This window comes from Asparagus officinalis, chromosome 2 (genome assembly GCF_001876935.1).
Source record: "Asparagus officinalis chromosome 2, Aspof.V1, whole genome shotgun sequence".
Lineage (NCBI taxonomy): Eukaryota > Viridiplantae > Streptophyta > Magnoliopsida > Asparagales > Asparagaceae > Asparagus > Asparagus officinalis.
In genome coordinates this window covers 82,464,754-82,478,356 of record NC_033795.1, presented here as the reverse complement: position 1 = coordinate 82,478,356, position 13,603 = coordinate 82,464,754, and the positions used below count along the sequence as shown (strand labels likewise).

The 13,603-nt window shown below is 36.4% G+C and overlaps 1 protein-coding gene and 1 pseudogene across 2 annotated transcripts; one reads left to right on the top strand and one right to left on the bottom strand.

The window, feature by feature from the left end:
- Nucleotides 1-4,523, bottom strand: part of LOC109831863 — a 10,041-nt pseudogene extending 5,518 nt beyond the window's left edge.
- LOC109831862 lies at nucleotides 6,256-12,379 on the top strand. 2 transcript variants are annotated; one of them, XR_002244569.1, is made up of 5 exons: nucleotides 6,256-6,388; nucleotides 7,315-9,021; nucleotides 9,246-9,621; nucleotides 9,721-10,242; nucleotides 11,122-12,379. XR_002244569.1 is itself a non-coding variant. In XM_020399328.1 (4 exons), the coding sequence occupies exons 2-4, from the start codon at nucleotides 8,703-8,705 to the stop codon at nucleotides 10,028-10,030; spliced, it is 1,005 nt and encodes a 334-aa protein (XP_020254917.1). In that variant the 5' UTR covers nucleotides 6,256-6,388; nucleotides 7,315-8,702; the 3' UTR covers nucleotides 10,031-10,446. The 2 variants fall into 2 exon arrangements, 1 of the variants encoding a protein (XP_020254917.1); XM_020399328.1 differs by lacking the exon at nucleotides 11,122-12,379 and having other exon boundaries at nucleotides 9,721-10,446.

Below are 13,603 nucleotides of genomic sequence, written 5' to 3'. Positions count from 1 at the left end.
ACAAAATGATAGAAAATTTTATGCTAATGGTTTAAACGCACTGCCATCAAGACCAAAAAACATTTCCATGATTAAAGAACAGTATTAAATTACCTTGGTTCTTTTGTAAACTGGATTTTTATAGAGGTGTTTTTCACCAAGGAGGAGTCGATCTACAAAACCAACAGCATTGCAAGCAGGCTCGAGGCTACCACTTACTCCACACTGGACCTGCAGTAAGAAGCAACATGTAAAATCTTGATGGCAAAAGGTCAGCAGTGAAAATAATCTCATATGATTCGGAAGTTACATAATTACAGTGAAACTCTAGAGAATGCATACGTCTCAAGTGGCATCAAAATATGTGCACTATATATACAGACACACGCACGCACGCACCCCCACGCACGCACGCATGCACACCCCCACGCACGCATGCATGCATAAACATGCGTGCGTGCGCGCACACATGTATAATGTAAAGACTAGAGCTTAGACACATCTTTTGCTATAATGCAAAGCCTAGATCCTAGATGATGGTTCTAACCAAGATTAACTGTGATCTTATCTCTTCTCCTAGCTGGTGCATTTAATGGCCTCCATTGTACATGACAAAACCACGATTCTCTCTCAATTGTATCTTCAATAGAAGCAATACCACTAACATACTATGAATGCACTCATTTCTTACCCTTATCTACTAGTGTACATCCAACGTATATGTTAACATTTTCCTTTCTGTTGCACTTGTTGTTTCTTAATTCCCCAACATTCTAATCCAAATAGTTATGTGAATGCACGGAGAAGCTTGCAATAAATTAGAGAAATGTATGCAAATGGATAGAGATCATATGAAACTCCTTTAAAGAAAGGAAGCCATAATTAAGTTAGGCTTGATATGCACCATAGTTTCATCCTGACACTATTTACTTGAAATTCAAGCAGTCACAGGTAAGAGCGGTCAATACTCAGTCAGCAAAAAGAAAAATGATAGTTGAGTGCATGACTTACAGCTTCACCAAGTCCGGAGTTTGCAATGGATAAGGTTGGATTATTGCTTGGGAACTGGAACACCCAGTCAGGCACATAGAGACCATACAGTAGGCCAATATATACAGATGAAAGCAAGATGGCAATCATCCTTCACAAACAACAGGTATTAGAGCATTATTATGAAAAGATAATACCATAATCTATTTATAAATATATTTTCCATGCAAAGCAGGATCGCCACAATCAACCAGTACTGGCACATGATTACAGCATGTAGTTTGTGTCATTCATCTGTAATGAATTCCAGCCAGGATACGAGTAGGAGAACATGAACAGCATGTGTCTTTGGTCATTCATATATAATGAATTCAAGCTAGGATACCAGTAATTGGACATGAATTACAGACTGTGTCTTGTACCATTCATCTATAATGAACTCTAGCTTGAACTTCCATAAAATCAGTTGACAAATGCCAAAAAGAACTTGTAGTTCATTGAGTTTTTAAATTTATATCTATTGACAGAATTTAACATCTAATTCGCATCTGGAGCCTGAATGTTGAGTCACATTGTGGAATTGAACAACCTCCAATCCAGCTTCAACTCCCCAAGCCACTTTAACTCCTGCTATCATCAATTCATGTCTGTGAACCACAGTTTTTGCACCTTCCACCAGAATATTGAATGTTCTATTACAGTGTAGACTACAGAAGTGTGATATTTTCATTCAGATCAAATTAAACTTTTGATAGATCATGATACTTATAAGAATAACAAGCATACATAAAGATCAACATATACAGCATTATTAAAGAAAATATCATAAAAAATAAAATAACTGTAAGAGGAAGTGCTAACACTTCTTTACTTCACTGTCTGTAGAATAACAAAAATGGACACATTTTAAGCAAATATCGATTAACATAACTAACCATTTGGTGTAGTATTTCTTCACGAATGACAATGGAGAATCCACCAAAATATTGTTGATGAGCCAGATCTCTGACATTGCAGCTAAAAAGTATCCAATGGCTATCCTCTAAAATATGCAAAGCATATCAGATAAACATGAAAATTGAATTACGAAAATAAACCTAAAAATGCTACAGATTTCTGATACATAGTGAAACTGACACATGATTAAATGTTCTAGTGTTTCTTTTCTCTTCATCAGGACTTCAGAGTTAAATCCGATCGAATATATTAGTATGTTACCTACAAATTTTATATAGTATCCAAAGTGCCGCCAAGTAATCGGTTTGTTAAGGCGAATTTCTCTCTAATGGTAAATCATCATAAGTTACAAAAGCTTCAACAAACAGATATATAACAAATAACTCCATCTAATGTGCCATCAAAATCTTATTCCTACTTTTCCCAGATACATGACAAATATCTCCATCTAAAAAAGATCTCAAAACAATTATTTGTTGTTCTTTATCTGGTTCAATGAATTTATTAACCATATCTTGGTAGGCCCATTGCTATTTCTTTAAACATTGCTAGAAAAATAATGCAAAATACGGCCATCAATTGAAAGAGGTTTCTGATTAGCAAGCACCAACCATTGTCGTAGTGACACATTACAAATAGATAAGATAAGACAGAAATAGGACACAAGCATTCTCATTATCAATGTTGAGAAGTAAGAGAGATTCAAGTGAGAGAGACACAGATCTATTAACCTAATCATTTTAGCCTTAATTACCAGCATTGCATTAATAAGTCTTTTGTTCCTGGGCTTTGCATCCACAGAGATATAGATGGTTATTAAGTTTAACCTTAAAACCACCAGCACTGATAAAATGGCAGAAGAAACTTTATTTTAGAAAAGCAGAGCTAAGCAAAAAGTATAACGTCAAATAAATATATGCAGAAAATTATGGAAAACCTTATCAGAGGGCATAGCTATGTTAAGCCTACTGAATATAATATACATTACCTGCAGCACACCTAGCCATCGTATTTGATCTATGTCAACACCATAAGTCAAATCATTACGACCATGAAAGTATCCACCTAAAGGAAAAGCACATGAAATAAAATTTAGTAAGTGTTAATGTCATAGTCAAACAGGTTAAGATTGATGTTCTAAGTAGAGGGTGACATGCTGTTTTGTCTCGTCAAATTAGAGATTGGGTGGAAAGTGTGTGAGGGATTGATGTATTTTTTGTACTGTGTGAGGCTTTGTTTTGGAACCCAGGTTGTTCGGGTGTTGTTTGTACATAAGCTTCACAGTTGGTAAATGAAAAAGTTTCAGTTACCAAAAAAGAAAAAAGAAAAAAAATAGTCTCAATCTCTCAGTTATAAGTAACACATAAGGCTGCAGTCAAATAATTCAAAACCCAAATATGCGTCTCTTATTTGTAAGATCGAACATGTTACACTGCAGTAAGACCAAATTAAACGAATTCAGAAGATATCAAGATGAATGTAGAATTAACTCACCTTGGAGCAGTACACCTAATACAAAAAGCTTTAGTGTCCTCACTATAACTTTTTTTGTAGCTGCAAGTTTGTTCGAAGCTTTCTGCAGGAGATTCCAAAACAAGCTTAGTACATACAAACTTGGCAATTACCGCAAAAGCTGTTAGTCATCAAGCATGTTGCAACAATAGGATTTTTAACACAACAAATATCAATATAATGTAGCATAGGACAACTACACAATATAGCTAGCAAGTGAAAGATAAAGGCAAACAAAGGACAACATGGTTCAGGAACTTATGACCACAGGCAAAGAAAGAGGAATCCACTAATCAAAAGAGACAATTTTTTTTTCTCCTCTCACAAAGAGTCGCAGAGCTGCACTTAGTTGTGTTCATTCTCCCGTTTGCTCACATCATTAACTCAACGTTATTGTGCCTAGTATCCCAACCTCCTCTGACGTGGTTCTTTAAGTATGCAGGCTCGTCATAAGGAGCTCGTCTTGGCTACCTCATCGACCAAAATACATACTTACTGGTTGCCCCAGATATTATACTTCTGATGCAAAAACAGCTAACACATTCATTTACATAGCTCAATATAGTAACTTATTCCTGTGACATGAGTACTAAACTAATTTCCCTGCGAAATTAACCACCTGGAACACAGTAAACTACAAGAAAGTTTCCATCTTTAACCATTTCAAAGAAACATTAGACCAAAATCTGACCTTGAAAACTAGGGCAATTGAAACGCCAACTCCAAACAAGAAAAAGGGCATCACAAAATCCGCCAGCGTCACCCCAAACCAAGGCGAGTGATTGATCGAGGGGAATTTTCCACCAGCATCATCCACAAGAATCATCAGCTGTAAATTCAAAAAAATAAAAAGGATCGAAACCGCAAATAATAAAAAAAATCCGCAAACTTCTTCTGCCTTAAGTTAGAGAGCTTACGGCTACAGTGAGACCACGGAAGACGTCGAGAGATATCAGCCGTTCGTTCTGATCGGACGGCGAACGTTTTACTTCGCTGGAGTCGGTTGAGCTTAGGAGCGGAGCGCGATCATCGGCGACCTCGACGACGGAATCCATGGGGTTTTCTTTTGATTTTTGATTTTGGACTTTAATGGTGATATTAGGGAGGTTATTTTTGCGTACTTACCCAACTTAATATAAAAATTTGCACTACAACTACTGCTTTTAGCAATTTAATACCTTTTAGTTTCCTCAATCTTGCACTAAAGTACCCCTCACTCGTTTTTAGTGGCACTTGTACATCCTGAAGTACGTTTAGCAAAGTTGCACTTAAAAATATCTTATGTTATGCAACCGTAAGAATTGTGCTCCAAATTTTTCACCTGATATTCAAAACTAAATGTAGAACTTTTTAGCCCTTAGTGTTTGACGAATTTATGAAAAATGAATTAGAATGAGGAAGCTAAATACTAAAAGAGAAGGGGAGGGTTTGGGTTGGGGTTTTCAATGGCCATTGGATTTTAAAATTAGATTGGAGTTACCCAAGGAGGTCCACCATGATGATCGGATGGGTATACTCCCTATTCAATGATCTCAGATTTAAATACTCTGTCGACTTTCTTGAAATTGAGATGCGTTTTCGTCATGACCCAATTTTTTGCGACTTTATGAAAAGTATCGAGTGTTCCTAGTAGCTCGAAGACTTGAATTTGGGTTTATCTTGGGTGTAGGAGTTCTCTAACCAAGGTCCCCGTTAAAAAAATCAATTTGGTTGTGTTAATTTAGGAACTTAATAGCAATTTAAATGATTTAGTGGGCCAATTCAAAAATATAAAATATGTAAGGGGTCGTTGCCAAAAATTTAAAAATCAACCTCATTCCCTTACGCCTCGTTTGGTACGCGGGAATGGACAAACTTGGGAATGGAATGGAAGAAGGAATGGAATGGATTGCATGTGGGAATGGAATGATCATTCTCATTCTCTTGTTTGGGTGCGTTCGTAGAATGAAGCTAGAATGGAAATCTCATTACCATTCACATGTTTGGTATCATTAGTACACAAGTGAGAATGAAATCTCATTTTCTAATAATGCCCTTACAATAACATAGATTTTTAATAAGATAAAAAATAAACATTAATGATAATAACTAAATAATTTTATATACGCATATGTTATATTAATCTAGGTATGTGTTATACTAATGCTCGTGTTATCCATCAGGTGTATGTTTCGTTTATATTTTTTAAACAATACTCGCTATTTCTTAGTCTTAAAAATTAAAGAAAAAAAAAGATTATCGTATCTTTCATAGGTCCAAAAAAAAAGAATGATATCCACATTCCACAGTTCTAGATATATAAATTAACTTATTTGATAAAGTATCAAAATCACTCAATTCATAATAGCAAAAATCCATAAAACAATAACAACTAAAATAATAAGTTTCGAAATAGCAAAATGATATACTAGCCTAAATTGTCAATCTAAAATTGCCCACTTGCATAGCGCCTCACCCAAACATTCTTTATTATTAATATGGATATAATTGAAAAATACCTAACTAGTTTTTGATTCTCACTTGAATAGGAATGACCATTTCTTATCTTCTCACTTGGAATGCTCATTCCCACAAATAGTGGGAATGATCATTCCTAGGGAATGGTCATTCATTCCCACAAATAGTGGGAATGATCATTCCTAGGGAATGGTCATTCCAACATCTAAAATATAGGTGTGTTTGGTATGTGGGAATGATCATTCCTAGGGAATGGTCATTCCAACATCTAAAATATAGGTGTGTTTGGTATGAGGGAACGAGAGGTGGGAATTACATTCCATTCCTCCTCATTCCCGCGTACCAAACGAGGCGTTAGTGGGTACATTCCCGTTACTTTCCCTCCCCTACCCGCAATCCACTAAGCTTTTGCCCACCATTAAAATGGCATTACGCGCCTTTTCCCCTCTCGTCGGAACCCTAATTTTGATTCGATTGCAGGAGTGTTAAAAAGGTGCGATTTTTTCCCCCATTTATTGGATCAATTTGCTAAGATTTCGTGGATTTGGGTCTGTAACTTGCTTCTCGTTGAATGGTTTGTAGAGAAATTACTTATTTTTTCTTAAAACTATTTGAAATTAATTGATGTTGTTTAGGAATTTGAGGGGGGATGAGCCCAATTTTTTATTCCCATTACTGGGAAACGATTGGGAAACGTGGGGGGCTTTATCAAATCAATTGATATTGTGCTCTAAAATCCGATGTAAGCAGGTGGTGGAAATGACAGTGAAACGCTAGGGTGTCTGAAAAATATCGGGGAAATCCTTATCTTTCATTTTATCTGTAATTAGCTCGAAACATTATAGCTGCATACAATGGCAGTAGCAAACCCTCCAGTTGCGGCGAACCAAACAACTCCTTGATCTCCCGAAATGGCAATTTTGTAGTGTTGGTAATGCGTATTCACATATTTTGTAGTGTTGGTAATGCGCATTCGCATATTGTTATGTAGCTGCTAGCGAGAATTGACGCACAAGTGTGCTTGTTGGATGTTATGTGCACGCAAAGAGTACATGGAGGGTCAGCTGACACACTGTTTGTACTCTTGCTATTAGCTATATTGTAATTCTGTTGTCTTCAAGGTGATCCTATTGGGCGATAGTAATTGATAATTTGTGATTGAATCGGTCCACGAGCATGTAGATTCTGCAATATGAGGCTAGGGATAAATAGTCTTATTGCTGCCTTATCCTAGCAAGTATACAACGTAACCAATCAATGCCGCTGAAGAATGCTTAACCCTTATGAATACAAAAACTTTACTCTATGAGTTTATTAGCTGCAAAGTGGCATACATATTTGCAAAATCAAAATTTTGATCTATTTTTCTTCATTTTATAGAGTTGCAACATTTACTTATTATTTTCTTCATTCTAGCAGCTTGATCCTGTTATATTAACAGATGTCTCAAAGCTCTTCTTTTGATGGAGAACCTTCTGGGACTGATGTTGGGACCATGGAATTTCCAGGTGTTGGAGAGGCAAACTTTGTTTTTGAAAATAAGAATTTAATCTACACTGAAGAATATCAAATGCAAAATGAGCTCAGGTCGCAACTAGAAAAAGAGAGTCAAACTGACACCAGTGCAACTATTTTATGGAAACATGTCGTAAAGGGAAGAAAATGTGGAAATGCTCACGGGGGTTCTCACGTTTTTAAGTGCAAACATTGCCAGAAGATATATCGTGGGACTTATACACGAGTTTATGCACATCTAATGGGGCACAAGAAAGGCGAAAGTAAAGGAATTGGTTACTGTTCTGTTGTGAAGGCTGACAAAAATCTCCAGCAGCAGATAAAGAGAGAGGTCGAGCAAGTTGAGAGCTCACCAAACGTTTTTCCGTTGAAGAAGTCAAAGACAAGTTCTTGCTCTGTTATGGCATCACATGAACCTTCTTTATCTTTATCGTATACAGGTTCTTTTGATAAAGTCCCACCAATGCAAGATAGGAATGATGTTGATTCAAAAGTCGTACGCTGTTTTTGTGCTAATGGAATCCCTTTCACTGTTTTAAGATCACCATATTGGGAAGAAATGGTGTCAGCAATCAGTAAAGAACCATACTACAAGAGCCCATCATGTGACAGAGCGCATACTATATTGAAGAATGAAAGGAACACAATCGAAAGGGAATTTGATGAATTCAAGAAGAAGTGGACTCAATATGGCATTTCTATTGACTCAAACGGTTGGAGAAAAGCCAAGAAACAAACCCTAATAAACTTCTTTGCTTCGAACCATTTCGGGTCTATGTTTTTACGTGCTCTTAACTTTTTAGTTGTTGAGAAGGCACAGAAAAGCGTCTCACATTACATCTTAGAAGCAATTGAAAATATGGGGCCAAATATTGTTATTCAATTTATAATAGACAACGCAGCTCTGTAATTCTCTAGGTGAAGACTTGGGCAAAGCGTATCCCTATATATTTTGGACTCCATGCATGGTCTACACATCGAAGTCAATACTAAAGGATACTATAAATTCTCTTCCTTGGCTTGAAAAGACATATACAATAGCCAAAGGTATAGGGAATTATATCATATGTCATTCCCATGCAGTAGAAATTTTAAAAGCCTATTCTCATCTGGCAGTAATAACAGTTGCTAATGAAGTCTCAGCCTCACACTGTATTATTCTTCATCTTCTTCTTGAGGTAAAAGAATCTCTGATATCCGCTGTCTTATCTGATCAATGAGAACAGTGGGCTACTTTACCCAATGTAGATGATAAAGTAAGGCTCACAGGAGCAGACGTTAAAGCAGCGGTTATGTCAGAGAACTTCTGGGAAACAGTACAATTGGCTTTATCGATTATCAAACCAGTGTATAAAATGATGAGATTTAGCAATCAAGATGGCCCCATCATTGGAGAAGTATGTGAGAAGATGGATAATATGTTAGGAGAAATTGAAGACAACTTGAAAGAACGAGAGGATATCTTTACGGTTGTTAAAGAAAAGGTCTTTAATTGGTGGAACAATACAACTTTTCCGCTGCAATGTTTAGCTTATTCCCTCACTCCAAAGTATTATGATGAAGAGTACCTTCAAATTCCAGATCCATGTGGCAAAAAACGATGCCCGCCAGGTATGTATGTCTGTATGTATGTGTGTCATTCGTGTATGCGTGGGTGGGTGGGTGGCTGTATGGGTGGGTGGATGGGTGTGTGTGCGTGTGTGTGTCAGTGTGTGTCTGTGTGTGTCTGTCTTATTTATGGTTGCATTTAAATCAATTTCTAATTTCATATCCTTCATTTTATCTGTATATATGTGCAAGGCTCCTAGGCTTGATTTTTCTAACTTAATCAACAGACCAGGATGATGATATTTTTGAGGGTGCCATGGCTGCAATATGTAAACTGCATCAGAATGATGAACAAGCAGATACTGTTCGTGTGCAGTTCATGTCTTTTATAGAGAAGAAGGGAAAGTTTTCCTCTCCAACAGCCAAAAGAGATGCCAGAAATCCAAAAATAAATGCTCAACAGTGGTGGAAGTTTCATGGAGGGGATACAAAAGAACTGAGAAACATGGCGTTTAGAGTACTTGCACAATCAATTAGCACCTCCTCTGTTGAGAGGCCATGGAGTACTTATAGTTTTATCCGTACTGCAAAACAAAATATATTGAATGCAAATTATGCAGATGATCTATTATACATCCATTCAAATTTGCGATTACTCTCCAGGTGTGGTTACTAATTTACTTGTGTGCTACTTACAGTATAACTTTGCTAAAGTGCGCCTTTTCTCAAGGAGTTTCTTAACATCAACTTGTCAAGTTTCAGGTCTAGGCCCGAATATGAGCAAGGCCCACATAGAAAATGGGATATTAATCCTGATATTTCTCCTGTCAATGAATGCGCTTTAAAATGTGAGAAAATGCACACTTTGGGTCTTGATGATGAAAGCTCAGTTTCAAAGAAAGATTCCCATTTTCAAAATCCTATCCAAGAGATTTTCAGGATTGTAGATGGTGTTCCTCCTGATAACCATCAATCTAGCGATCAGAGTCAAGTTACGGGCCATAGAGGTGGGTATGTAGAGAGAGGAGGAGGTAGATGGAGTCAAAGTGTGCTAGTGGTGGACGCGACCTAAAGGGGAAATACTAAGAAATTCTTGTGAGGTGATAACATTTTTTTACTAAGATAATATACCGTTGACACATAATCAAGTGCTGATGTTGGAAGCTTGCTCTCACAGCTGAAGAAAGCTGTTAACTTTCACTACATATTTTCATCACAATGCAGCTACACTTTCGTAAAAAAAAAATCGCTGCTGGAGCTCCTGCCATCTTATTTGATTGCGCTGTAATTTTTTCCCCCTCCTGATATTCGTGTTGATTTCAAGTAGCCCACATTCAATTTGTTCTTTTCTTGTCACTTGAAGCAGTACAACTTTAGATGCTGACAAACAAGAAATTATATTTGAAATGAGCAGTGTTGTGATTACTATTCTCCAATAGTTGATGTGCATACTGTGTAGAAGTAAATTTCGGTCTTAAGTTCTTACTAGATTTCATTTCGTTCTTTTAGCCTTTTGTCCCATTATATGTGTTATCACGTTCATGTTTACTTTCTCATACAAAGATTAATATAATATATGATATCGTTTTCAGATCTCTATAGATCTCTATATTAACTTTCTTCGTCATGAAGCACTACCTATTTCAGACCTCCATGGTAAAAGCTTGAGAAAGACCAAAAGTTTACTTAACTGGCCTTTTCAATTACTCAACTATATCTGCAACAGTTATGAGGATCTTTTGTATTGGACAATCAGGTTAACAACCAGGTTAATTGAAATGTGAAACTCTTCATGTCCCTAATCATTTCCTTTTTTTCTATTTGATATTTAACTCATTTCCTCCTTTATGCTTGTTCGTAATGTACGACATAAAATGTTTGCTACCAAGTTCCCATGCTGCAAATGATTTATTATCCTACCTGAGCTTGAGGAATGGAGTGGATGTGTTCTTAACATCACCAAGTGAATTGGATGGCCAAGGTAACTTAACCTCGAATATATACTGGAATGGCGTACTGATTGAACTTCCACACGCCTATGCGTAGATTTTTTTTTTCTAATTTTTATTTTGAGAGAGCTTCATTGTCAATGAGTTTTTCTTTTGAGATCTTGGTCGCTAGTTTCATTCTAAATGATAATCCTGCATATTGTTCTTCTTGCAGGGACAGATGGAGACATGTGGATGGCCTAACCTCTGTATGGTGTTGCCAACTAAAATGAAGAAGATGTATATTCTAAAGCGCCCATCTTTTTCTTGCCAATCAGCAGCTTATTGGTGAGTAGTCCAACTCCACAAGCATGAACTTGATGATGATGATGACATATCTTCATTAGCTTCTTAACGCGTTCATCGGGATTGGAATGTGGGGGGTTTGGGCTAAAAGGAGGAATAAAGGCTTATTATTTTTACTTTATGAGTAGCAGCATGTGCTTCCTTAAGGAGGACAACCCCACTTAAGATAACTTTGGGGTTTAGCTCTCAAGAATCAAGGGCCAGCTATCTCCATTATTCTTCAGTTAGGCAATATAGGGAATTGATGAGAGTTCATCTAGGTTTATGATTGCTGTGTCAGCTTTACAGTTTTCACCATGTTCATGAATCTTAAGTACTATAAGACTTCACAAATGGGAGTCATTTAATTAGATTTGGTAATGATGGAAGTGATGGAGTATGAAGACATAACGAATATGGGTTTCACATGGATCAAAACTACACTATTTATGTTTGATAATTCAGTTAAAGTATATACGTAGTCTGTCCACCTGTCAACTTGATGTTAGGTTATAAAATGTTCAACTGGTTGACTGTATATGGAATGATTACATAAACCTTCAAGTTGGATGACTTATATTTAGATGCGAACTTAAAAGTAATTGAATTAACGCTTCCTATTTTTTGCACTTTCATGATGAAGATCGCCTGTCTAGCTCTCTGTTTTGATCTCACTTATTTTTCTTATGCTCAAAACTACAAACTAGGTCTTTTGGTGGTGAGTTTAGTACCCATGACTCGTTGTATATCATAGAATTAAAGGTTAATTACATAAATTCCCCATTTTGAGAGCTTATGAAGTCTAAGCTAAACTTGCCTCAGGATATATGTATATGTTATGTAAATAATTTGTTAACTCAGCTTTTGTTGTATCAACATAGAACTGAAAATAAGGTGCAACTTCTAAGTCTAAAATAAACTTGTCTGAAGATGGAAGTGTTGATTAATTTTTCACCATGGTTCACTTTCATTACATCAATGAACTTGCCCGGAGTTGCTTATGTTGAGCTAGTTGTTAACTCACTTCATTTTGAACCATGTACAATTTAACTATGTATAAAGTGTAAATCCATCCATCATGAATAGTTCTATGCATACAACATGTTCTTCTTCTTCTTCTTTTTTTTTTGGATGTAATGCAAGAATATCTCTGTCAACTTAAACCTAACATTCAAATACACATTAACACATAAAGCACTGAAACACAGATATCATTTGACATGCGTTCGCAATTAGGACTTCGATTTTGATCTCAAAATGATCCAAAGAAGATGATGAAGGTAAAAATGAAGGGAGAGAGGCCTAAAAGAAAATCCCCCTTCAGTGTACACCTAGGGTTTGGTGTGACAAAGGGAATAAAAAAATGGAGGACAACCAGCAAAGAGGCCTGCAGAAAAAGCTGGGGGTGAAGGCTTCATGATTTGTTGGAGGTGGCAAAGGCCCCACTTCAGCTGTTAATAGATGATTATAGATTTATCTTCTCCTTTATGGTTGGAGGATGTGACTCAAACTTATGGGGCACTTTTGTTGTAACATTGAGAAGAGCAAAGCTGAGTGGGTTTAAGTTGTCATACTCTTCATAAGGGTTAATTGCGGATAGACCCCCATGTACTATCACCAAAGTATAGCTCATGTACTTCGATTGTCGCAGATAGACCCTCAGGGTTCTCAACTCCGTTAGTTTTTTATATTTCAATTAGTTATACATAATGATCATTATGCAAGTTTATAGCGAGTAAACCAGTGAAGTACGGGTGGTTTATTCGCAATTTAGTGTGGGGGTCTATCCGCAATTAACCCTCTCCTTAATGTATGTTGGTGAATTAGCTTGAATTAGATCACATGACAGCATATATTTAGTAAGATACTTGCTGCTGTAGTAATGAGTATGACAGTGTTGACAATTCTAAAAGGATCAGCATCATTGAGTCATGATATTATCAAAATTCTTTTCTTTTGTATATAGAATCATTGAAGATGCAATGCTTTCATGTCTTGCCTTTTAAACTAAGATCACCTTCAAATTACCAAACAGGGCAAATGACATTTATATTGGTCCCTAGGTGAATCTTTCATGGTTTAATGAAATAGAAATGTGCGTGTTGAATGTAGAGTACAACTTTTTTTTTTCCACGGGTATTCTGATGCTTGTAGCTTGTCTCAGTTGTAGCTAGCAGCCACCTGTCAACTTTTATTTACTCTAAATTAATAGACAACTGTTCTGTAATGAATTTCATCAATGCTTAGATGATTCATACTATTCTGTATACTTCTGAGTGCTATTATGGTTTTTTTTTGCACTGGTAGTTTATGGATTTTGGTATCTCTATTTTACCTTATAACTGTTTAATAGTATCTTGGATCATATTATT

Coding starts and splice junctions, on each gene's coding strand:
- LOC109831862 (XM_020399328.1), top strand. CDS start 8,703: ATGTCAGAGAACTTCTGGGAAACAGTACAATTGGCTTTATCGATTATC. Junction 9,022..9,245: donor CAAAAAACGATGCCCGCCAG/GTATGTATGTCT, acceptor CTTAATCAACAG/ACCAGGATGATGATATTTTT. Junction 9,622..9,720: donor AATTTGCGATTACTCTCCAG/GTGTGGTTACTA, acceptor GTCAAGTTTCAG/GTCTAGGCCCGAATATGAGC.